This window comes from Amphiura filiformis, chromosome 10 (genome assembly GCF_039555335.1).
Source record: "Amphiura filiformis chromosome 10, Afil_fr2py, whole genome shotgun sequence".
Lineage (NCBI taxonomy): Eukaryota > Metazoa > Echinodermata > Ophiuroidea > Amphilepidida > Amphiuridae > Amphiura > Amphiura filiformis.
The window spans coordinates 60,577,660-60,605,604 of record NC_092637.1 but is presented as its reverse complement, the minus strand read 5'-3'; the positions used below and the strand labels follow the sequence as shown (position 1 = coordinate 60,605,604).

The 27,945-nt window shown below is 38.0% G+C and overlaps 1 protein-coding gene across 1 annotated transcript in view; it reads right to left on the bottom strand.

Annotated features, from left to right (window-relative positions):
* LOC140163102 (reversion-inducing cysteine-rich protein with Kazal motifs-like) overlaps positions 1–22,201 on the bottom strand; it is an 80,689-nt gene extending 58,488 nt beyond the window's left edge. Inside the window, 3 exon segments of the mRNA XM_072186479.1 lie at positions 5,228–5,305; positions 20,148–20,206; positions 22,031–22,201. Coding sequence (XP_072042580.1) covers positions 5,228–5,305; positions 20,148–20,206; positions 22,031–22,085 — 192 coding nt within the window. The 5' untranslated portion in view covers positions 22,086–22,201.
* Positions 22,202–27,945: the final 5,744 nt, after the last annotated feature.

Here is a 27,945-nt window from a genome sequence, read left to right as displayed (position 1 = left end):
TAGCTCTTTTGATTTTAATTTTTTTTGTGCAAGAAAAACTACTTAAAAAATAAAGCATTTTGGGCCTGGCCTTCATTCCTCCATGGATAAAACAACAATAACAGAGGTTGCTAATACTGGTTTGCATGAATGACCAACCAGCGGCACAAAAATATCCTTTTTTTTTCCTTCAAAAGCTGGATCAAGATTTGGACATCAATGTTTTGGCTGTGGGAGGCTTTCTGTCATCATAATATCACTAAGCTTTGTGAGGGGAAATGTCAATAATATGTATTAAGTCCTATACAATTAAGATTATTTAGGTGCAGCAGATCTCTTATAAGAGATCTGCTCCACCTAAATAGTGAACATAAGTTTTCATGATAATATAGATTCTGAAAGCAAAAGTTCTCTGACTACTGTGCAGAATTTAACTACTGTTTTTTAAATAAATGACTTAGTGTTTTAAAATGCTACAGCCAATGAGGGTTTTTCTGTCAGAATCTCACCCGAGGGATGCTCGGGTGAGATGGGGTCTGCACCGAAGGTGTGAGTTCAGAGGGCTGTACACCCCCCAAATTTGCAAAGGTCCCAAAGAAGTCCCAAAATCCCAATTTGCAAGGTTTTTTTAATGTTTTTTTGGTCAAAAAAGATCGAAATTTTTGGAAGAAAGACCACATTCCACAAAATTGCCCCCCTTAAAAAAAAAGGTCATCCACTTTTTTCAAAATCAGCACCCCCCTGCAAAAATAATCCTGCATATGGGCTGCCCATATGCATCTGTCTACATGGTCAAAGCAAAGAGAAACTCATGCACCCAAGTATTAGCCTATAGCTTGTCTAGAATCCAGTACCCAGCTAATGTTGATTTTTGTACAGTTCTTACATTATGCAGACTGGCAGACTGGGGCAGACTGGCAGACTGGGGCAGACTGGCAGACTGGGGCAGACTGGCAGACTGGGTTAGAATATGAGACTAGTATCAAAATATACCATTTGGTATACTAGTGGTAGTAATGTCAGGTTAAAACTACCCCTAATGGTGGACAAAAATTATCAAGGTCATGTTAGGGTCATACAGGCTCAAATTGCCACAGATTGTTGCAGGTTTAAAAAAATTGGTGTGAAGGAAAGCAAGACAACAAGCTACAACAAATGTCTGACGTAAAATAGATATATGTTACGTATAATATCTGGTAAAAATATATTATTGTTTTTATGTCATCAAACATTCGTGCAATAATTATGAGCCCTGGGTGAGGGTAAAATTCAGGGGGGAAATTTTTGGCGAGCCGAAAGGGGGGGAAAGCAATGTTTGGCAAGCCGAGAGGGGGGCAAGCGATTTTTGGCACACATTCCTGGGGCGCCTTTTGAATAAAACGTGCTAAAAGGCTTAGGAAAACGGCACGGTACTGAAACGCTTTAATATGCAAATTTTCCTGCTAACGCTGCGCCGCAACATTTATCAAGACCATTTAAGGTTTGTAAATTGGGATGTGCAAGGGGGGAGGCAAAAAAATGTTGGCGGGCCGAGTGGGGGGGGAAGCATTTTGTTGGCGAGCCGTTTCGAAATTTACCCCCCGGCCCCAACACACACACACTGGGCGGCTCATAATTATTGCACAGCCCCTAAACATTTAAATACTGAAAATAGAATGGGAATAGATTTAAAAAAATACGGTAGATATGTTACATCAAATATTTTACATCGAATAAAAAGTCTGTAGGGTGATAGGGTCACTAACACTATTAAGATTTGACAACCACTTTCCATCCTATTTATCATAAATCTCACACACTATGGACCACAATGACCGCATCCCAATGGCATAGCCCAATAACCTGAATTAAACAATCATAGTGCAAAATTTGACCTAAGTTGCAGAGTATGAGTTTTTATCCCCATATTTTGAAAGGTCATTCAATGAATGTACAAATGTATTGGGGTTAAAGAACTGTGCCCCTGATAGATGAGCATGTTGCGGATTCTAGTGACACTACGTGTATTATCCATTATAATACTAGGAACACAAGAGGATGAATTCCTAGCATGAGGGTCAACCCAAATATATTGCTCAATACAATAGGGGTATTTTGTTAAATAATTGAATTGAATTGAATACATAAAATTATTAAGTATGACATTGGGATGTACCTGTTTACACAGCAACTGTTGTAAAAAATTACAGTTTTATAATGATGGAAAGTATTTCATGAACATGCAACAATCCAGTCTGCCAGTCTGCCACAGTCTGCCAGTCTGCCACAGTCTGCCAGTCTGCCACAGTCTGCCAGTCTGCCAGTCTGCATAATGTAAGAACCGATTTTTGTAAGCTTCCAGCCTTCCATCACTAAAACCATACCACAAAATGAACACTCCACCAACCCAACACATTCAAGTTTAATTTCTCCCCTGGGCTCTCTCAGAACATTCAATTCTCTCCTACCAACTACATCACCATGGTAACACTCAATGACCCATTCAGCTTATTGCCCATGCTTTTCAACTTGATTTCTTTCCAAAAAGCTTGTAACTGTCAAGGGACCTTATCAGACTGAAGCAGAGGTCAAGCCCTGTGACCCCTGATGACCTCATGTGTCACCCCCTATGAGTGTGGCTCCAAGATATGGGAGATTGACTTTTTGGAAGAATCATGCCACCACAAGGAAGGATTTGACTTGAAATCATTTGTATAGGCCTAATCACTGAACATTCTCATCTGTCTGTGCACAGTTCTTTAACCCCAATATGCTTCTACATTCAGAAAATGACCTTTGAACATGTTGGGTACAAAAACTCATATTCAACCATTTGAGGTCACATTTTGAGCTACAAGTATTGAATGGAGGTTATAGAACTATGACATCTGAGAGAGATATCATCTTGGTTTATCACTTATCATTATTTAAGACACCACCAGTGGTCTTTGTGTGGCATGATCCAGGCATGAGTATTTAGAATAAGGTATGGTTTACTATTTTATGCTCCCTAGTTTAGCATAGTTTTCATGTCCTCCCTGTCAGTGCACTTTATATTGTACCATCCAGTGGCTCTGGAAGGGACTCAAGGGAGGATACAATAAGGGCATAGTCAAGCAGGCCTACCATAAAGCCATCAAAGCCTCCTCCTCAAAAACTTGGGCCAGACCCCTTTGAATCCACATCCAATATTTAAATCTTCTAGAGCTATATCACATAGGCCCTACTCCCTAATTGGTCTACTGTATGGTGATGATGTCACAAGCACTCAAGGGGGCGGGGCTCAAATCAAGTTCCCCACCCCTCCCTCTCTACTTTAATACACTAAACGTCCGTTCATACTACCACCGCATTTGCGATGCGTTGCTTTGCGATGCGGTGCGTTGCCGCACTGCATCGTACTGCAAACTACTGCATTGCGATATCGCAATAAAGTTAAATACATTTTTAACTTGGAAATGCGAAGAGTTGCCTTGAGTTGCGCGGCAAAAAGTAATCGATATATCGGCATCGCAAAGCAACGCATCGCAAATGCTGTGGTAGTATGAACGGAAGTCTGCTAAAATATCAGAATGGCTCCAGGGGGCACAAGTCCTGCCGAGGGACCCCACACCCACGGTTCTGCCCACTGCCCCCTCCCTCTGGATACACTTTTCATTATTTCAGTTTGTCAAATTGTCATGCATGTTCCTTTAATATCCATAAATATCTGAGGTTTTACAAATTACAATCATTTTGTACAATGTGTGATTGTCTGTGTCCTCATTTGAGGTGAAATCCTAGTGCCAGCCAGCAGAGAACATCCTCCAATAATAAGGCTAATAGGACCCCAGGGAGTAACAAGGCCTACTTATAATATGATGACAATTAAATGGCATGGTGAATTATTTACAGGCTGCCTGTCAGCAGAAGTCTAGTTGGCTATCTTATTATTAATGACTCCCATTGGGAGAAGTAGGCTAGTCCATCAAAGCATGCAGGATTCCAATGTGTAGACTGTAGAAATGCTCATCCTCAATCCAAAGTTTCTACAAAATACTTCACTCTATCCAAAGTACAAATTTTAACCCAAAAAATATTTACACATATTTTATGTGAATAGGGGCCTATTATTTGGAAAAAGGTGAATTAAAACACCCACTACTTTAGTATAACTGTCTAGAATTGATAAAATCACGAAAAATTAACCCAGCGAGAATATCCCACCATGCACCATCCCACTAACAATAATCTAGCAAGGTCTGGATGTCCAAATAAAAATGCCCTTAAAAGGGCCCCCGAGTCTCAAGGAGGTCTGACATTATTATGTGATCCTTTGTAAGGTTGAAATCAGGAGTAGCGGCCAGGGGGTGCAGGGATAAAACACATCCTCCATGCCAATAAAAAGTAGACCTTTTGTGGTTATTTTTCCTTCTAATAAACGGTTGATTTCAATGGGTTTTTTTTTTCAAATTGAGACTGAGAGAACATAAAAAGTTGACTCTTTATCACATTGCCATTTATTTGAGGTCACATCCTGCACCCCTCACCCCCCCAATGGCTTTGGTTGCTGATTTCAATGTTTTTACAAAAGGAGAGGACCGGACCTTTTTGTGAATTTCTCCTTTGAATAAGGGCCGATTTGCAATGTTTTTAATTGAAAAAGTCCCGGTGGGGTCACTCCCTGGCAGGGAGGACACATAGGACCGTTACCACAAGTACAAATTACCCCCTTTCGCAGTCGATTTCAAGGACAAATCATGAAATTTTACCCCCTTTTTACTCCAAAACAAGGACAAAATAGTACTCTGAAACACCCCTATTTTTTAGATTCCGAGGACACATTTGCAATTTTGACCCTATTTCAACATTTCAAGGACGAGGCTTTTATGAATGTTTTTTTCAGTAATTAACAGGGCATCACAGAATTCAAGTAGTACCCCTTGCATATAAATCAGAGATACATGGTTGTTGAAATACAAATATTTCTGTGACACCCTATATAAGAACCCCTTTTTTCAATTTCGCGGACATTTGTGCAATAAAACACCCCTATTTTTCCAATTTCACGGACAATTTTGTCCGTGGACAAGCCCTAAAAATGACCCCTTTTTCCGCGATTTTGGTAACGATCGTGCGGTCAGTATTGCAAGTTGAGTGACCCCACCGGGGAAAAAGTGAGACTTTTTTTTATCAGATTGCCATTTTTGGGGTGAGTCATACCATGATACCCTACACCCCTCATCTGCCCCCCCCCCCCCTCCCAGCTTTGGTTGCAGCTGATACTTACCAATGTGCTCATGGGGCAATTATTCCTTAGACTGCTGACATGTTGTCTTCTTCCTGCTGCACTGGATTCAAGAGCCATCTGCAAAAAGAACACAACAAAATGAATCAAAGCATATGATCAAAGACTTTCTTTCTAAATTTTATAAAACCCAAAAGCAACTATATACATCTAAGATTAAATAATTTCAAGGTTTCAGATCATTATCAGATTATGTCATCAGCTGAGTGCAAGAAAGTGGTAGGCAGGCCCGTACACAGGGGGGGGTGCAGGGGGTATAGGCATATTCTCGAATAGTTGCCCCCTTCTATTAAATGTCCCCCTACCATTTTTTTCAACCAAGATGTTCCAAAGATCGCTAAATTTGGCGAAAGTCTGATCGTAAACCTGGAAGTGAACCGGAAGTCATCGTTCCTAAGTTCATAGTTCATCATTTCAGTGTGAGGTTTTAAGCTTAAGGATCGAAGCTTACTTAATGATTTTAACGGGAATAATGATTGTTCTAAAAATGGCCTCTAATAAACACCCCAAAGGCAACTATTCCAGGGTATACTGTATGACATTCTTGCACTGCACTCAGATGATGTAAGGATTGCTTTCCAAAAGGAGGATGTGGGTTGATTTTTCCTCAAAATATGCAAAATATGCTGATTTTGAGAAATCCGTCCAAAATGTAGGCCTACACTTTAATTGACCAGAATTTCATTTCAAAATGCTGGAAAATTGCAGGTCCAAAACTACATGTACATACAAAGTCCACATACAAAATACATATCCACACCAAAACCGAAATGAAAGAAAATCTTTTCAAAAATTATGCATGCTTGAATGCCATGCATGCATCAATCTCCTTGACAGTTCACCTTTCACTATCACATCAATTATATTTTATCCTTCATATGAATGATTTTATAATAAATAACAATTAAACAATTTATATTTATATGAAATTGAAAATGACATTCAGAGGTTTTTTGGTTATTTTGTTGTCCTTGCAGCTGTTGAAATGTCTGGAGCCACAACCAATCTGGTATCACCAAGAAACCATTCAAGGATGGGTCAAAATAGATTTCGGGGAAAATCAGAGAATACATGTAGACACTGGAAGTAACTTTAAAAGTTCCCCTTTCTATACGTGCATCTCCCAGCCCTCCTACATACCGCGACATGCCGCAAACATGGGTAGTAATTCGGCATTTTGGTATGCAATGACAGTGACTCCTTTTTCTAGGCCAATTTTGGTATAGGCCCCTAATTATGAATGGGTCCTTTTTTCAAAATTTTCTCAAATTTGCAGAAAATACTAGCCCAATTTTGCCTCGCTGTAGCCAAATTTTTTGAAATTTCTCCACATGCACAACTTGGGGGGGGGGGGAATTAAGACAACTTAAAATTTTGGATCTGCCCACTGCTTATTAAAAAATTAAAATACACTTGGGCTAAGGACAATTTACCCCAAAATTCCTAAAAATAGCTGGTGTGAAAAATGTTTGTCAAATATCAGTGATTTAAAACATTCTAAACACTATTTCTCTAAAATATATTTTATATTTGCAAATCACACCCAACTATTTTTCTGCATAATAATACTGTATATCTAGGCAACCCTACCATGGGCAGGCTAGGGAAACATAACCATGCACTCTAAAAGGGGAAAGTATTGAGGAACAATAACCAAAGTAAACATCTTTGCTATGCCATGTAGGTAAACACAGCGACCCCATACAATAGGTGTGTTCCCATACAACCAAAATGCAATACTGTCCCTCCCATTCTTTCCTTAAACTCGTGTTTGTACAAACAGGTTTAAGTTTCCCTTTCTTCTCACTAAGATCCCAAACAATACAATGTACCAAGACAAAGTTCTTTAACTCCTATATTCATGTACAATCATAAATTGACCTTTGAATGTGTTGGGTACAAAAACTCATACTTTTTAACTTGGGGTCAAATTTGGAGGTATGGTTGACAAATTGAGGTAATTGAACTGTGCCACATAATGAGACTAATGCTCTGTTAAATTTCTCATTATTTTCATCAAGACCCTAAATATTCTCATCTGTCAGAACAAAGTTCATTATACCATGTTAACCCCAATATGTTTATACACTCATAAAGTGACCTCTAAATATATTGTGTACAAAAACTCATACTCATTACTTGGGGTCAAATTTTGAGCTAAAGGTTGTTCAATGGTGCTTGATGAACTGTAGCATTGGGTATGATGTTATTTTGACCCATAGTGTGCGTCTCTCTTGAGTTTTCATTTGAGTTCTCGTAATTTTATTTTGGCTGTTGTCCTTCCTTGGTGCTAACATTTAAGAGCGGTTAGGATGTAGTTTGAAGTGTTTGTATTATTTTTCATTGTTATTTTTTTATTTCTTTGTAACTGTCAATTAAATTGCTTTTAAGGGTTGACCTTGGTCAGTTTGTATAAGGCTTAAGGGTACCGTAGGTGGGTAAAGTATTGCTGTTCATTTTTGTTTAATAAAATATAGGATCCCAACTCCCACTGATAAGTTTGAAGGCATTTCAAATTTTATAAAAAGTGACACAGTAAATCAAAAAACCATTTGTCATCCAAAATCAAGTTAATTTTTTTTATTTAATAAAAATAATTTTTTTTTCATTAAAACATGCAACATGATTAATACATGTACACAAATATGTGATCAAATGCAAATGAGAGATATGCGTAAGCTGCATAAAAGGCATATTTTATGCTAGATGCAGACCTATATTTTGCCACCCAAAAGAGCCAATAAAAAACACACAAACAACCGAGTTGAAATATGTTACTCTGACTCTTTAGATCTGCCTACCACAGGTCTCCGTCCACTGGTACAAGTAGAGAAGTGTTCTATGCTCCAGGCTTGACTTTGGCTTTGACTTGGAGGGGGGAAGTGAATTTTAAGGGGGGTCAAAAATCATGAAATTTCTGCAAAATTACTGCAAAAATTGTAAATTTTGTGGCTTTTTATAGGAGGGGGCAACTGGAAGTGGGGCAAAATCACTGACTGGGAGACATTATTTCCCCCATGCCCCATGGCACCGCCGCAACCAAAGGCTAGCACTGGTTAAGTCCGATGTATACTCCACTTCGCAACTTCGCGCGAAGCTGCGATGCAAAAAATACTTCGCCGCTTCGCGCGAAATAATTGATGTAATTGATGTATACTTCCCCTAAACGATCGCCGAGTATCGCGAAGAAAACATTGCCGTCCGGTTTTTATACACATGTTATGATCAATTTTAGAGAATGATTGGCTATGGTGCATGCATTGTTAATGGTTTATAGACCTATGCATATCATAAAACATATTACAGAATATTGAATTATTTACCTGGAATATCAAGATTAGAGGAAATTGTTTCCCACGCATTCACCTTTTTCCAATAATCGTTTCGTTGGTAATCATATAAGACTGGAAAGTATTTTTTCTTTATAGTCGTCCGTAGTTCAGTTCAATACAGAATTTACACAAACAGATAGAGAAAGGTATTTTCTACAGTTGCAGGTCAAGTTTTTGATGGGGCCATTAGCTGGCCTGATTACTTTAGCAGCCAATCAGAGGAGCTTGTGCAGAAACTTCGCTGACCGATACCCCCCCAAAGTTGAAAAAATTTCAACTCTCTGCGAAGCGAAGAAACCTGCTCGTAAAAGTCGTAAAATTTCAGCTCAAATTTCTTCGCGTCGGCGAAATCGCGGCCGCGAAGTGGAGTATACATCGGACTTTAGCCTTAACTTCCTCACTGGGGCGGGCTGATTGTGAGCACATTACTATCCAGTGAAATGTAGGCCAATACTTTCTTGCCATCCCAGAGAGCAGGTCACTATTAAGTCCTGGTATAAAGTTCAACTATAAACCTAGGGGCACTCAAGTAGTTAATAGTGGCCTGCTAATTGATGGGGTGATGAGGGCACAGCAATGGACAAGCCATTTGCTGCACATTTTACTACAACTGCAAGTAGCCAAGGGCTGCAATGAAAGCCCAAAGTGCATTGATTTCTGATGAAAGCTTCTGGACAGTGCTGGGCATGCAGTGTGTGCTGGGCAAGAAATAGGAAGCAAAATTCTGCATTATTTGCGAATTGCTGGCATGTGATACATTACGGAATTTGCGAAAAAGGGGAGGAGGCACAATCAAATTTTTTGCTCCCCCTTTTTGAATACAGCGACCATCACGTTGCACCTACACAATGCTGGGGGTGTCTGAGGGAGATGTGCCCCCTGAAATTGGGGGGGGGATTTAAAATAAAGGACCGATGGAAGCCATTTCATGGACCATTTTTACATTACTGTTGTTCTAAATGGACCCCAACAGAAATTAACTTCACATTTCTTGGGTATTCTTGGATGGTCAAAGCCAAAAGAAAATCAAAACAAAGAGTTTCATAAATACTTCAATTTTAAATGATTCCATCAAAGAGTTCAACACTTACAACTTGTCATATTTGGAACCATGATGAAGGCTAAAATAATTGGCCCAAAGGTAGCTATGTGTTTTCTTTTCCACCCTATCCATCTTATTATTTTCAGCCCACTGAGTTCAAATCAATTAACAAGGCCAATAACTGCAGGCTAAATTGTTAACAGATTCAGTCAAAATTATTGGGGTGTAACAATTGTATCAGGGATTTTAATCTGAGCAACAACAAAAGTCCGGTTAAACTTTAGTCAAAAAGTTAACTTTGTGAATTCATTGGCAAGTTAAGTTTCTTTCCGATTTGTACCTGGTGGTTGATTATTTCATAATTGCAAGGTTAAAGAATAATTATTACATCAATTGTGTGGATTTTAGGTTCCCAAGCCTGAAGGGCAACACCAGCAAATGACAAAATCCATTAGGGTAGGATAAATAAATAACAAGAACTGTCTTTAAAAAAAGACATGGTGGTTTTGGATGATCCTAATATTCATCATGAGAGTTTAAAAAATCCTCCATTTTCAGATTCTCAGACTCCCTTCGCAAATCAAACTCGGGTAAGGACCATGTCCATAAAATAGATGCTGTACATTTAGCACAATGGGTTTTAATTAGTGCAATTAAATGGGATGTAGTATTGATCATGCTGTGCCATTTACTTACCCTATTATTGATTGCATTCATCATGATGAACAGGGTAAATAATGTTATGAAATCATGTTGACTGGACAGTGCACCATACCCTGGGTCATTACATGTTATATTGACAAACTTTAATTGATTCATTTTTCAAAGAATTTCTCTGGTCATCACACATTTATGTTAAAAATTACAGTACTAGTTTAATAGCAGACATGATAAAACGTTAACACCGTACATTGCAATGATTGCATCCCATTGTCCCATCTAATGTGTCCCCATATAATATCTCTACATTAACCCCAGATGGAGACAAGGAAAAATGCAATTATTTTGGCTATAGGCCTACTTACTGGCCATCAGGATAGAAAATATTTTTTATTTTCATAGACACTCCAATTAATGATTCCAGCCATTATATCATTACAATTTTTCCGTCTATCCGATTGCTGGCCAAAAATGTAATGAAAACAATTCGCAATCTGTGTGACCTAGCGCTGACGAGAGAGGACAGCTCTCATTGGCCAAAAGGTGATGCCACCACGTCCCCATGGCATCGCCTGGGAAAAGATGACTTGAAAATGAATGACCTGGAAGTGTCTCCGCGTGGGGTTGTCTTACTGTTTCACGTCAGAAAACTTTATTTTTGATGTGAGAGGGGGACAGGATTTTAAGGATCAGCAGATGATGGGGTAACAAAGTTTAACAAGGGACAAAAATTGCATTTATGGTTTAAAAGCCTAAATAAATTTCTTTTTGTAACAAAGCATTCTGGAGCTGGTTTGCATTAATGATCTGAAATTATTTTATGAACCACTTGCGCCGAAAATTGTATATTTCTTTATAATTATCTCTCCCACCCCAACCCCCAAAAAAGAGGATATTAAACCAACAACTATAACACTAAATTTTGTCCTTTCCAAGATCATGATCATGTAAGCATTAATGGCCTCCTACACAGTTTTCCAACAGAAATGACTGAAAGGCACATGTATGTTATTTTTAGCCAGTCCCATTTTCTACTCCGCTGCACAAATTGATCATAACGCCATTATCACTAATGCCAGCAAACGACACGTATACATGAGAAAGAAAATTGTCATTAGGCCACAATCGTCGCTACATGTTCACATGTGTAATAACTTCAGATCCATTTGAGGAGTTGCATCATTGGGGGATCTATACAGGGAAGGAGATCTGCATTAATGCGCATTGGGCTATTCCATTTAAAATCCATACTACCCCTGTGGAAGATTTTGTAAATACCTTCCACAGGGGGAGTATGAATTTCAAATGGAATGAACACATTAGGCAGCTCCATTTGAATTTCATACACCCTTTGAGAAAGATTCGACAGGAATCTTCTATTGAAGGAGGGAGAGTTTCAAATGGAGCTACTATTTATCCACATTGATCTGATTTCAGACCACAACGATGCAGATTCAATATCCACATGTGAACGCACCCCGTTGGTAAAATGCAGATACACCTCAGGCTAAACTATCAAAAACAAAGCCTACGTATATGACACATATAGCTATACATGTGCGAGTGTTCGTAAATGAAAATATTACTTAAGTGTTTCACATGGCATTGTTTTAGCTTTTTGGGCTCAGTTGTTCGCTCGCAGGCATGTATCAATAGAACTTTGTGTGCAGTTTTCCAACAGTAGGTGTATAGGTTTTAAAAATAAACTCACAATTTTCAAATTTTGCGAGCGGGTAGACAAGAACCACTGAGCCAATACTAGGCATGATTGAACTTATCTGAATGCAAATTTCATGTAGATTTTAAATTTTGTGGAAAAAAATTGAAATTCTGACATTTTAAAAAATTTCATAAATTTTTTTACCCCACTGATTGCAATATTGCTACTCACTATGGGCCAAAAATGGTTTTGTTTTTGGTTACACATTTCATTAGCTTCTATTCAGCAAATTATAAGCACTTCATTATTATATTCCCTAATCAGTTGTGGCACCCAAATTGTTTTGTTTTTTCATGGAGCATGTGCAGAGGGGGGGGGCAAAGTAAATTTCAGGAAATGAAAATCATGAATGTCTGCACAACTGTCAGCAAAGTAACTACCATCATCATATCTCAATTGCTCAAAATTTGACCTAAGTTGTGGAGTACATGAGTTTTGTTACTCAATGCATTCAAAGGTCATCATCTTACCAATGTACAAACAAAACAGTGCCTTGACTAAGGGGCAGTGTCAGGGGGAATTTCCCCCTTCCCCCAAAAAAAAAAAGAAGGAGAGCAAAAAATATTGGAAAGGGTCGAATACAGGGGCTAAATTGTTAAATTGTGATTTTATCACATGACCTATTGTTCATTAGTTAGAAAGCAACAGCTTCAGGTTTTCCACCTGAACCCCACAACGGCCTCTGGCCTCTGCACCCCTGCTCAGGCTTTTGCACCCCTCCCTCTAATATTCAACCCTGGCACTGCCCGTCTTGACAGAGCAGATGAGACAGTCAAGATTGATGTAGGTTGATTTCATCAAAAATATTACAATTTCTAAATTCCCAAATACTACTCAAGAACCACTGAACCAATACTAGGCCTGTTTGTACTCATTTAAATGCATTTTTCATGTAGATTCCAAAGTGGATGGTTAAAATATGAAACTCTATTTTTTTAATGAAAATTTTCAATTTTTCACCCTGTTAAATTGCACACAGTATTAGCAGATTGAAGGTACAAAGGCAACTGAATTAGCACTAAGCGTAGCAGGTTGCATGCTTTAGGCTATGGTGACAATACCATTTCACTAAAAGTGTTCCCCATTTTGGCGTAATTTCAGCTGATGCATGGAACTAGTGTACGGACGATGTAACAACTTCATTTAGATCATGGAATATTAAAATTCATAAATTTAAAGAGCATTCATGGTTTTAGCAGAAGCTTGTTTTGTTAGCACAAATTGATTGAAAATCTACCTAGATATTTTTGATTTACAAGTAGAAATATTTATACATTGTAATTGTTTTATTTTCAATTATTCCTATGTAGTTTCACTAGTTTATAATTAATTTTAAGCTCAATGTTCTACATTTTTGTACGTCCTAGCAAATTAATTTATTTTATTTGAGGTAAAGGTTGGAATAAAAACGTCAACTTCTTAATCTTGTCTTTGTGATAATTTACAGGTTCTTTATGATCTGTACTTCTGTAGCCAAACATTTAGGCATATGTCAGTTCAAACTGCCAACACAGTTTTGCATCTTGGCCCTAGACTGAAGCACAGGTCTGTGACTGAAGTGAGACCCCCTTCTGTCAGTTCAGTTTGCTAGACATCACATAAAACATTAATTTATTATATCACATAAAACATATTAATAATTTATCATACAATCATATATTAATATCTAGTTTGGGTCATGACAATTTAGAACTTGGAAAACATTCTGGAAAAAGCCCCCCTGCCCAACCCACCATCACCACAGATCCAGTGGCATACAGGATTATACACTACATCATGTAGGCGCACAGGGATTGTGAAGTAATCCTATGCTCCCAGAAGCCTGAATAACATCATTAGGCCTAGATGAGAAATAATTATGATTATGATATAATTTCCAAATGGCGTGCAAAAAATTGCTTGCCCCCACCCCCCCCCCCTCCCTTTGCACATGCAAAAATTTTGGATCCCAATTTGGTCTAGATAGGGCCTACAAAGAGCTCTTGGGCCTACATGTTGTGAGCTTAGCGAGCAGGAAAATTTGCATATTTTTGCTTAAAAGCGTTTCCATATACTGTTTTCCCCTACTATTGGTTTTCCTAAGCCTTTGTAAAGCATTTTGTTTATAAAAATTCCCTTTAAAAGGAAAGCCAGCCTCAATGTAGAAGAGGTCTTGTAATTAGTTTTGGTCAATGTGAAAGGCATTTTTAGGATCACGACTTACTACATCCATGTTACATGACAGTCCACCAAACCGTCAACGGTGAGCAGATGTACACTGAAACTGCAGAAAACATTAACTCCTAATCTCCTGTCAACTCTTTAATTCATTATTGTTCATTATTATTAATTCATTATTGTTCTCTAAATTGTTCTGTTCTGGTTTTATTTGTCTTTTCAGCTTTTTACCCACGATATTTCAATTTCCAATTTTTAATACCATAACTTACGAACTCAATATCTTCGCTTAGGAATGTCCGATTTTATTGGGGAAAACGGCGTTGTGGAGCAAAATAGCTCTTTATGTGAAAGCCTCCAAATTTATAAGCTGTCCAAAACATGTCTGTTTTTGACATGATACGCCACATTTCTTAAAGACCCATTCAGTGATCCCAGCGCAAGAGTAAAAAAATTAAAATTGTTTATAAATTGCTTAAAAGAGAAGGATAAGCCTAAGTCATTCAAATTGTCATTTGGTATTTTGAAATGCCAAATTTGGCAAAAAATGAAGAAAACAGCAGTACTGACGAAGTTCAAGCCCGCCATTCAAATACTTGTAGCTAATTTTAGATACTGTCAGTATCTAAAAATACAGATTCGTGTAAAATGTCTTATTTTGTCTTAAATAGGCCTACACGGCTTTCGGCTGAACCATTCGCAGACTTAGCACATCTATGTAATAACAAAGGTACGGTACCAAAATTTTGATGATTTACGATCGTTCGGATGAGCAAATCACTGAATGGGCCTTTAATATTAATAATAGATAAGCTGCCTTTAAAAATATTATTGACAATGTTGAGAGTAGGAATTACCTTGAAAAATGTCTCAAAAATACAAGATGCCAGTTATATTCCGGTCTGAAACGATCAGACAATATTTTAAACATTAATAACATCATAAACCCAAATCGTGAAAAAATCACCCGGGTAGATTTTTGGCTATTTCTATTCGATCCTGCCCAAAAGTGTCTGCTTTTCGATATACCACGTCACAAATACTACACTGCACTGACTGCAGGTTTGAGTTAAAAGGGCATTTAAGTGATCCACAGCATCATCCCCAACTTTTCTCAAAAAAGTTGAGATTTTTATATCACTGGAAACCTCTGGCTACATAATGTTTATGTACAAAATATTTCTTGCAGATTAATTAGTTTAGCAAAGTAATCGTGAAATTTGAATTTCGTTCTGGTATACCAGAACAAAATTGCAACACATTGTCTACACATAACCATGCATAACTCGTAAAGGCAAAATCGGAATCAACTGAAATCTTTTAGAATAAGCTTTTTTTGTGGATATCTACTGAAAAATGTCATAAAAGAGGATGCTAGGATCACGAAATACTCCTTTAATTCACCATATAACATAATATAAACTCACCTTACATGTACATTTTTTATTTTAAAATAATTTGATATTAATTACAATGTATAGTTTACTATATGATAGATGGTGGCAAGAACATTTATAAAGGACTGATTACTCACTGCAATCTTCACTCTTGTGTGTTTTGACTGTAAGTTTATGAATCAAATAAAAAAGATAGAAAGTAGCTTCACTTACGTTATGTGTCATTTTATTTATAACACTAGTGCACCTGTAGCTGTGAGAGCCCTGATGCTGTGAGAGCACTGGCATGATAGCGATACTGTTTGACCCCAGATGACCTATGACCTCGGTGTAATTTTTTTCATGCCCCCCTCATACAAAGGATTCCACCTATCAAGTTTAAGCCCAATAGGGCAAAGTTTAAATTTTGCCCCTACATGACCTTTGACCTTGGTTTACCTCAATTTTGTTTTGCGCATATATTCCCCTCGCATCAAGGATTCCACCCACCAAGTTTGAGCCCGATAGGACAAAGTTTGAAATCCATGACCTTTGACCTTTGACCTCGGATGACCTCCATATAATGTTTTTCATGCTCCCCTCATACAAAGGTTTCGACCCACCAAGTTTGAGCCTGATCGGACACAGTTTGAAGTTTGACCCCTCCGTAATGACCTTTGACCTCGGTTGACCTCGATTTTATTTCACGCATTATATTCCCCTCCTATCAAGGATTCTACCCACCAAGTTTGGGCCCGATCGGACAAAGTTTGAAATTTTGACCTTTGACCTTGACCTCCGATGACCTTCAAAACCACATGGCCAACATGCTTTTCCCAATACCTATCTATATCCAAAATTTCAGCACGATGCGATGAAGTGCGGCGTAAACGCATATAACGGACAGACAGACAGACAGATAGATAGACAGATAGATAGACAGATAGACAGATAGAGACCGCTTATTATTTTATTAGTATAGATAGAAGTTATTAAATTAATAAAGTAAGACAATTTATTTATCTATAAGTGCATGTCAAATGGGTACATTGTTCAATACTATAGGCCTACATGCATAAATTATGCCCATATTATAGCTAGGCCCTAAAAACTTTATTTTGCATCGGATTTTTCCCGTTGAAAAGGCAAAACAGAATATAATGATAGCAACTAAATTCATCAATAGCATTTTGAGTCATTTTTATCCATAAAAGCGACACAGGATAGGATAGATAATTACTTTGACATCAATATGGTCCGTATGATGAAGATTTTGATTCTTAGATCTGTTATCAACATGATATCACGCTGTTCAGTGGTCAAGGACCCCGGGTCAAAGACACTGAAATGACATACTTTTCTTCTGCTGACCATATGATGCTGTATATTAACTATTATTGTTACATTTTAGGCCTATACCTAAAACTTTTAAAGTCATATTAATTCAAACATAACTTTGGTAATACCAGGGATATCCCTGGTAATACTCACTCGTTTTCATTCGTTGAAACGGCAAAACATACTTACTTTTCCTGACAAATCGAATTACAATAATTTTTAAAAATTCCACCGCAAAAAATTTAAAAAAATAAGTCATTCCAATACCAATAAAAGTTAATCTCTTGAGCAAACAGACCCGATCCCAGAAATATATACCAGCCCGCAAATGGGCTGGCGAAAAGGCGACCCATGAACTTTGTGTCAACTTCAGGTCAATTTTCAGAACCAATAAATCAAGTTCTGCCTGTGTGAAGACACCTCCCATCAATTCTGACAATGGTGTCCTTAAACTGAGTGCAAGGACATAACACAAGCCATAAAGCATACCAATTAACCACCCTACCCCATACATCACTCACCCATGTCTTGTTGGTGACATCTATCAAAAGTCTAGCCTTGACAAGCAATTCCAAAATTTGTGATTAAATTAGAGGATTTATGATGCCAAAACACTCCAAGAACATGAGCTGCATGTATGAATGTCAACTAGGGCTGTTTCAGAAAAATCATGCACAAATTTTATGTGTAAGGTAGGCCTAGGTTTTACTCTTTTTTTCAGTTATCAGAAAATAATTAATATCCCTTTAAACTTTTTAGTCTTACACACCTTCAAATCACACCATCATACTCATGAATACTGTAGGCCTATCTCTGGGTTGTTCAAATGAACAATCATGATAGACCATCCAAATATACTACAAAATCAAGAAAATTAATGTTGAACTTGGCAGCTGGCACACTAAACTGTACATCACCAAACCCCTCCCCCCCATTCAGTGTTGATGAAAGCAATTTTGACATTGGGCTCCCCAGTCTCTGCAACATTGCTTGAGGAGGAATGGGGGAGGGGAACTTGTACTTTTCATCAAACAGACAAAATTTCACTGAACTCTCAGAGCGGCAATGAAGAGTTCCAACATGTCAAAGTGTGCCAATTATTTTGTTCCTAAAATTTTTCAGCTCCGTTTTTACCTAATATATAGATAGTCCAACAAGATTATTCAATATGGCAACATCAACAGGCGAAAAGGACAGGGTTACATGTGCTCAGGCCCGTGCGCAGGGGGGGGGTGCGGGGGTCGCAAAGTCCCAAAATATGACAATTAACGAGCGTAGCGAGCAAAAAAATCGGGGTTTTTACGCTTTTTTGGTCAAAAAAGGTCCAAATTTGTGAGGAAAAGTCCACTTTTTACAAAATCGCCCCCCCTTGGAAAAAAGGTCCACTTTTTCAAAATCAGCACCCCCAAAAAAAATCCTGTGTACGGGCCTGCATGTGCTCTTTATTTCTTCACCCTGCATAGTCACAAAAAAAGTTCTATTTTTGACCAACACCCATCCCGGCCTTTATATGAACTGGCAACAAATGCCAGCAATGATGAGGGGCACCTGGTGCATCCCTTTTTTAATCAAAAAAAGGTCCTTTCTTTCAGGATAAAAGAAACTGGTATAAAATCCTAGACCTTCAAACACATCTAAGATTGGGACCAGAAAGTCTACCTAAAATTGACATCACAACCAACCCACTAAATCATCATCATCATCCATCATTCTCCATAGGCCCTAGCCTTCATTATTTTCATTTCCTCTGACAACAAGACCAGGAATCCTTGGTGGACAATTTAACCCAATTATCACAACCTTTATGGTGAAACTATTTTTTTGTACATTTGTGAAAAACAACATCTTGGACTTGTGTTTGTTTGTGGGAGTGACCTCTGTCATGGTCATGTACAACTGTGATAATGACCAGGTCTATCAATGTGATCACACTCCGTGGAAATTAAAATTAAATTGGGTTTTTTTGTTCAAATTAATATTGTGTATTCTTACAAATCTCAATCATGCAAATATAAGTGTTGCTTCAATTCTTAATATTAATTGCTACTTCATAAAATAGGATTTGAAATTTGCTGAAAGTTGCAAAGACCAGTATAATTTAATATGTCCATGGAAAGTGTTTAAAAGTAGGCCTACACACTTGGCAGGGGCATAGCAAACTTAGCACTAGTTACGTGCTCAGTACTGTGCCATGATGACAATCCAACTCCTAACTCCTAAACTGGTGCGCTCCATCTCGCACTTTGCGCTCGCCTCTCACGCTCGGTATCAGGTGTCGCGATCAGAGGGAACTGAGCAAGTTCTAAGCCAGCTTTCTTGGTCAGCAGCTGGGGAGATATTTCATCCCGGTTTTGGGGGTCGGAGGGAGGGTCGGGGGGAAATTTCCTGGTGTGCATTATTTTGACCCGCTATTTATCAGTGGAGGATGCGTATAGGCCTACTGGGTATCTTTTTTTCTAAAAAGGGCTCCAGACTTGAGTCCAGACAGGTCCTCGATTCCTCGGTTAGGGTTTAGGGTTGTGGTAGGGCAGTCTTGTAGTTGTAATGACTAGTACAGTAACTTGCACCCTATTTAGTATAATTGGTATAATGCAAATGACAGCTCAATACATTATAAAGTACCGAAGTGATGACGTCACAGACAACTTTTTTTGCATTTCAGCATTTTGAATACCATGTGTCGGTGGAGCATGATGAAAAACATCCATAGTCCAAATTTGGTGGGAATCGGATCATGAGGGCCCGAGATATGGCCACATGAATACCTAATTAGCCCCATTGAAATCACTGCACTGTTTGCAAGAGGAGGTATTTGACACAAGAGTAGATAAAAAAGTTTTAAAATACTGAAATATACCAAATTCGCAATAAAATGGCAAAATAATGAATTGTTTCTCAAAATTACTTTCTGACACAGTAGGCTATATAAAGGCGAGAAGATTTGGCGACAACGAAACTCACATTCAAGTTTCAAGCAGTGGCGGCACTGGGGGAAGGGGCATTTTTCCCCCAATATTTTTTTTTTTTTTTTTTTTTCCTTCAGTTGCCCCCCCCCACTTTTGAGGCAAACCACAAAAAATCACGTAAATTTCCACTTTTTGCAGCAATTTTGTGCAAAATTTGTTGATTTTGCCCCCCTTGAAGTTCACTCCCCCAGAAAAAATTCTTTGCTTTCAAGGGTCTATTTCTAACCATTGTCAAAGGACTGAAAAGTCAACAGGTCCTATCATGATAATTTAATAATTTATTTAGGCATGATAATATTGATAACATTTACCTGATCACACGCTTCCTGGCATGCAGGATGGCTCCTTACTCTATGACAGCATTGAGGATCTGAAAAAAGAAAATGAGAATCACCAAAGTCAATATCCAGCACAAAATGTTTAAAGAGGAAGCCCCACCAGAGCAGTTCTTTTGGGGTGAACCAAACGTGCCTGGTTATCAAATTAATCAGTGACAAGGATATCTCTGAATTTGATGCAATAACATTAAAACATCAATTGGCACCTGTCAAAAATTCTATAACCTTGTCACTAATCTATTTGATAACAAGGCAGGTTTAGTTCACCCAAGAAGAACTGCTCTGGCGGGGCTCCCTCTTTAGGGCAGGTGAAGAAAACCATTTTACAGGCGTGCAAATAATGAGCAATTTGGCAATATCTCCTCGCCGAGAAATTTGGTCACTTGGAGGACAATTTTGCTTTTCTGGAGATAAAGAAATGCATAAGTAATAGTGGAAAATCCTGCTAAGTTAGAGAGAAATTTGTCTCTCTTACCGGGAAATAAACATTTTTTCCAGGCCTGCCATTAAATCTCTTTTTTTTTTTTGGGAAAAGTGGGGGGATGTGGCTGTGGATCACAAAATAAATAACATGTACCGGCATATCGTCCAGACTTTCTCAAAATTAGGTGGAGGAGGCCCTTATTTTTGTTAATTTGTTACAAATTTACTACTGGTACTGGTATTATTTAAAAATGCAATATATTGCAAAGGCTTTGTCAACCCCCATGGGAGGGCAGGGAGGCCCTAATATGTTTGTTATTTCCCAAAAGCCCTACCCCTAGCTTGATGAAAGTGTTTGCAAATGTGTGTAATAAAATGATAACCAAGAACTTCATCACAACAATTTTAGAAACAAAGTAAGGGAGCAAATAAATAAAAAACAAAAATATTTGAATCTCCAAAAATCGGTGATGGCCAAGACGACATAGACCTACATGTTATTTAACATCATGATGATCTTTATGTTTTAGCTTATTTTACATAGGTTCAATTTCAAATACTTTTACTGACTCCAATACAAACATTTTGTTATAAATTTTTCACTCAACCATGGTTTTAACTTTCACTTCACAGCAGTGAGCATAACTCAACAGCAGGATAAATAGACCTAAACATTCCCTAATCATTACCCCCACGGCGCAATTTGTCTAAACCCAGTCGGGTATTGAAAATCATGTCCACAACAGAAATTGAACCAACTTTCCAAGGAACTTTTTCTCTTTTTAAAAAAACATTACAAAAAGCAAGATGTTTCATAATTATCATTATGTATATGTAGCATTTGTTCCGTAAATGAAAATAAAATAGAACAGCTTTCTAAACTTAAAATATTATGTACCGTACTTTGAATATTATTTGGGACAAATAATTCTAAAGAAAAAAAATGCACAAATAGTTATAGCCTACAAATAAAGTAATTTTGGACCGTGTTTTAGAATCAGAAGACATGTGAAACTTGGTGAAATGTGTTCATTCCCATGTCCATCTTGACGATCGAGATCCACCACGGTCGTTCATTGCGTTGCATGCATGCAGAATATCGCCCGTGAGTTTTATTTGCAGATGCATGGCTTTGCGTTGCTTCCAGAATCAAAAATGAACTGAACTTAGCCTACTTGTGTTATTATAATTTTCCAAAGCAAGATTTGGAATAACTAAACTCAAATATATTTCAATTTATGAGGATTGAAAAGTTATGAATCCAAACATTTCGGGGAAAAACATCGGCACTACATGTAGTTTTGCAAACATCTAAAAGTTGCGAACACGAACACGACAGAGTCAGCGCTGCTACCAGCTACTATTCGCATGCGGAAAACTTTCTCCTAAACAAACCAAGAAAATAGAACAAAATACCGCTTTTTCGTTCATACCTTGACTCAAAATCCCTGGTAACAATAAGATCCACAAAGTGATAATGTAAGTCATATTTCCAGAAGAATATTAATCCAGATTTGAGGTCAAAACAAGGCGAAATACGAAGTAAAAGTTCTGAAGTCTCCACCGCATCATCGACTTTGATCGAGTGCAAATTGGTAGTGAGTGGTGATTTTCCCATACATCGTATGTGTGCTCTATCGATGGTTGACGGACAGCTATGCTGTTGCGGCTGGTAATATGCACCCCTCTGGAAACAATTATCGCTGCTGCTGAAAAAAGGTGCGCACATAAAAATTTATACTTATTTTATGGAAAATGCGCGAAGCGCAAATCAAAATTAAATACTAAGCCCATATAAAATTAATGTTATGGTTCTCGTCCAGAGGATTTATACATGAATTGAAGAGGAATTGAAGAGGAATGTGTGTTTTTTTTTCTTTTCTAACTCAAGAGTGTTCGAGGAAAGTATTTGCATTTTTTAAATGAGAGATTCTGAGGGATAACACCCCTAGCTAGGGTACCACAAAAGAAGTTATCCTTGCTCTCTAGGCAGGCCTAAATGTTCCTAAATGTTATGTTTTCCTGAAGCACCAGATGAGTAAAATATTTTTTTTTTTAATCTAAAGTAATCTGACAAATCCCAGAAATTGAAGAGGGGGGTGGGATGTACAAGAACCAAAACATTTTTTGGCCTTATTATATCTAGACTATGCCATAGTCTATTTTTGATGTTAATCATGATGAAAGCATTCAGTTGAACTCGAAATTATACTGATATTAATTACATCAAAATACTAGTATAAAATTGTTATGAAAAAGTTTATATAATTATAATAGTGACAGTAAAAGTAAAGTGTACGTAGGCTTATATTATTGAATGCAACATATCATAAATTATGTCATAATTGTATTGGCACTTCAATACTGAACAATTCTGATTTTAGAATTAAATCTGCCAGTTTATTAATCGCGAAATTCCAGGTTAAAAATACTTGGGAAGCTAACAAACAGAGGGAGTAGGGTGACTGAAAAGAACAGATGTAAAATCTATCAATTGTGCACACATTAATTAAATCAGAGTTTTAAGCTTAAATACAATATCCAGAGTATGCACAATGGGCAAGTGGACTACGGGTAGTCTATATTATATCATGTTGTTTTGAGATTTCGCCTTCTTGAGACGTTACCGGTACATGCCAAAATTGCCCCCCCCCCCTGGCACACACCCACACACTTATGACCTGCCAAAAATTGCTCCCCCGTTTTGCCCTGCCAAAAATGTATTTCCCCCTCTACAGCTGGTGATTACTGCATGCACAGCCCCTTAAAAAAAACCAGGCATCAACTCAATCGCATATATTTCAGAGGGAGGATAATCTCTAACTGGAACAGCAAGTTGGCATAATGGCCCTAATTGCCGCTGACAAAACGCTTTTCAATCATCGTATAGATTTGCTCAATCGTTCCTTTATGCACAACACAATACGACGGCACATTACTGCATGATTATTGACACCCCATTGAAACCTTCAAGAAAATAAAACTTCCCAGAGTTTTGTAGACACTGGTGGTACTCCCAAGTTACTTCTTTTTCAATTCAATTGAATTTGAAATTTACCCAAAAATTTGGTTGAGAAAAGGAAGAAAAATAGGCTAGAAAAATATACGAAAAAGCTTTCAGACATCTGAAATAGCTTGACCCTAAACTAAAGTTCGTAGTAACTTGAGAAGTTATGCTGCTGCGAAAGTAAACATTGCACCAGAGCGCCTTTCAAGTCTGCATTCATGGTAGATTAGAGTTTTGCATGCTCTATCTACATGGTAGACTCATATAGGCCCAATAAATAAACTAGACATTTTAAATTTTTTAGTCAAGCATTTTATTTTCAATTTTAAGATTCACATTATGGCCTACCAAGATAGCCATGCGTTTTTCTACGTAGATTATGAGATCAGTAAATGGTGTTGATTTAATAATTTTAATATTAAAAGTATTCTAAGATTCTTCAATGTTTTCATTTGGACTAGACTGCGCGCAATGTAGGGGTTAAACGGCCAATCTGTCAAGTAAAACGGGGATGAAAAGACAACAAAAGCGCTCCCCTAGTGAGGGTTCGTACGGGGATTTACGGGGCTATTATATCAACGTTTAGTACGCTCCACCCCACTCGTTTACTCGATGACACGGAATTAATTGATGTAACGGTCAACCGTTACGATGACGATGATAAGAGGTTGTTTTTGTTGCACTATAGAAGGCCTAATTGTTTGATTTATGTTACAGGATTATAACTGGACTAATGATTTGTCCTTAATCTGATCACTTTCAGGTCATTGGGCTTTCGAACATTCACAAGCATTATTCTGTAATAGGTCGAATCATAGGCGGATAGGCCTTCAAGGTGTTTGAAGGCTATGGCCCGGGGGGGGCACTCAACTTTGGAAGTGACGGTATGTGCCTGTCAATAGGCCCCCTCTTTTGAAGTCGACTATACCCGATGACCCCCTTAAAAGCTCTTAAAAGCCATACCCGATGACCCCCCTTTTTTTTAGTTGCGGCTACCCAATGACCCCCTTTTTTGGTTGAGGCTACCCAATGACCCCTTTTTTCTAGAATAGCATCATCAAAATGGAACAAAAAAATGCCGAAACTGTCAAATTTTGCTCAATTTTTTCTAAATTATGCCGAAATTTTCAAAATTTTGCTCTATTTTTTCAAAATTTTCTACCCGATGACCCTTTTTTTTAAATCTTATACTCGATGACCCCCTTTTTTCAAAATATTGTACCCAATGACCCCCTTTTTTATTTTGTTTGTACCCAATGACCCCCTTTTTTAAAATAACGCTTTGTACCCGATAGGCCCCTACTTCGCGACTCCGGTAGGCACATACCCGTCACTTCCAAAGTTGAGTGCCCCCGGGGAGGCTATCAGTCGAATAGGCCTAGGCATTTTAGCGAATAAATCCCTGGTGCAAGGGATATGAGCTGCATGATTGATGGGAGGGCTAGTCTAGTGGCGTTCCTGGCGTCATAGTTTCGTCCCCATTCGTCAATATTGTTTGTCTCATTTTACATTTTAATGACACTTTGCCCCCCCAAAAAAATTAACGTCCCCATTTTTATATCCTTGAAAAATGGGATGGGCTGGGGGTGGGGTACTGCATACCACATATCACCAGGCACCAGCTCCCCTCTGGCTACCCCTGCTAATTTATTTGAACATTCTATGATTTGAAAGTATAACAATTTTACAGGTATTAAACCAAAATGCCGAATATGAAAACTTGGCAGATGAATTCGAAGTTTCAATCTGAAAAAAAAACACGCATGAACGTGTTTTCGTTAACAAATAAATTTATATTTTAAATTTCCAAACAATAAACAATATTTTAATCGGCTTGTTTTCTAACTAATAAAACTTTGTATCGTTTTAGTATGTTTGCCTTGCACAGATCAACTTGGTCACATGCAAAACATGGAGTTTCTGAATAGCACACTGAACATTTGTTGAAATTCACAAATGCTAACTGGGTGGCGCTCTTTCATCATCACAATTTCAGACCAGCCCTGTTTCAGAGGGGGTTTCAGACCACTGACAATTCAGGCCTGGCAAGTTTGCACTCGAGATCCCGCTTTACACCCGGCACACCGTCATCGTCTCTATATCTTCGTGTCAAAAATTGCCGTGATAGTACGATGAATCCTCACGTTTTTCAACAGCTACGCATGGTGATTTTATTCGAGATAGGCCGAGCGACTTAGGCTAAGCATACAATTTGAGATTTTGAGAGCCTGCCACACTGTTTCTATTCTCTGTTTTTACGATTATCGCATGATCAGTATATGGCTGGCCGTAACCGCCACAACGTGGAGCTGCTACGCGTAGCTTACTTTTCGCTTCGCGGAGCTAAATTGACCAATCATGTTAGATCTTTTCATTACGCGGAGCCAGTGGATGCATCCTCGTTCCAGAGAGAAAAACTCTTGCCAAAATTAATGTTTACTATGGGGATTTTAAATGAATCGATTGTAAATAAACCACGACCAGTTGTACAGGATCAATACCATTGTTTGATTAGTGTATAGTCAATGTTACCTTGCATGCATGTGTCATGTGTGTGGCGTGTTTGTTTGTTTGTTTGTCTACTGTGTCAGGCCAGGATCACTGACACCCACGGTACTGATACTGTCATACTATCACGGTGATCATATTGTTGAATGTTGTTGACTTTAAAATAATCATGATGCAGTCATGTCTACAGTAGAATTCACCACGACCTTTGAAGGACTTAAACCCCATTAAAAGCTATTAAACCAAGATAACACTCAATGAAAACAGCTCAACTATGTTACATCAGATCTTCACTGCACTTGTGTCTGTTTTACCTGTGCAATGAGCAATGAGCTGGTCAGTATTAGAGTTTCAGTTGGGTGAACGATTATAAAGCGAACGCAAGGTAACAATACTGTGGGCTTTTGTTTACGAAATGAGACAATAGTCTGCTTATTGTTAACCAGCGTTCTTGAAAATGAGAAGCTTAATGACTTAACACGGTTTAGAAATAATTTCTTCATATTATTTGGTGTCATCTGTCGTTTACATATCCTTCCTAAAACACTAAAGTACCAATATTTCCAAACACCTAAATTAGCTAAAAATTTAGGACATGTTACAAAACTATATTTTCTAGAATTTCAGAGAATACTTTAAATATTGGCCGGTTATTTTTTACACAGTGACGTCAACTAGGCAATGGCCTATACTTCTAACATACACTATTTGTAGAGGTCACGCGTCAATGGTGAGCGCACTGAGTATTGTGTATAGGAAAACGGACAGTAACTACAGTATGTATGGCCTACTACTAGTATATAAAGTAAATCCGAACTGGTTTGCAGTTTGCTGAAGGTCGAATTCCGCAGGGACACCGCGCAAGTTATACAAATTAGCTCCCGGCGATACACTGCAGATCGCAGAACTGTGTGCATAGTTTACCACCACTCTGCCTAGCTATATAATTATGTACAATACTGTATGAGTTTCTTATGAGTGCATGTCCATCTTAATAATAAGTCAGTTCGTACTTTTCATAAACTACTTTTTGAATCATAACTTTCGTGACCGAGGATATCTTGCAACTACGTGACGCTCGTCTGGCAAATTCTTAATGAATAAATTCGCTTCACGTAATGAGTAAGTCGTACTTAATTGGTCAGATTTACCTCCGAGTAATGAAAAACTCTAACATGATCATGATTGGTCAATTTGGCTCCACGGAGCAAAAAGTCAGCTACGCGTAGCAGCTCCACGTTGTGGCGGTTGCGGCCTACCATATCAGTATCCCATATGATATTTCTATTGCAAGAAAATTTTATTTGTTGTCAGGTTTTATCTTAAATACACTAACTGGAAATTAAATACACTAATTAGTGAGGACCGGTATTTTGCTGTGGATATGTTTAACTGCACTTACGAGGGAAACTTTTGAAATACTGGGTAAAAATTGTGATCATATTCAACTCTTTGAGAAAATAATAATATAAAGGAAAGCATGTAAAATCCAGCTGCAATACAATGTACATTATTGACACACTATCACTCTCTTTATCTACGGCAATAATAGAATATCGATTTCAATCGAATTGAACACATTGCTCAGTTTTGATTTGTAGTTGACTACTAAGCGACCTAAGCGATCGATTGCTAGCCAATCAGATAGAACTCCTTTTCTTGCGTTCGGTGAAATACCACTCGCCCGTCGCTCACCAACGGAGTATTAAATTTATATTTATCGTATAGGACGTCGACACTGTGCCCGGCTTTACAGTTGCTCGTATACTAGGCCCTGCTGATATTGGAATTGATGAAGTAGCTATCTACTGCTGATATTGAAATTTATGAAGT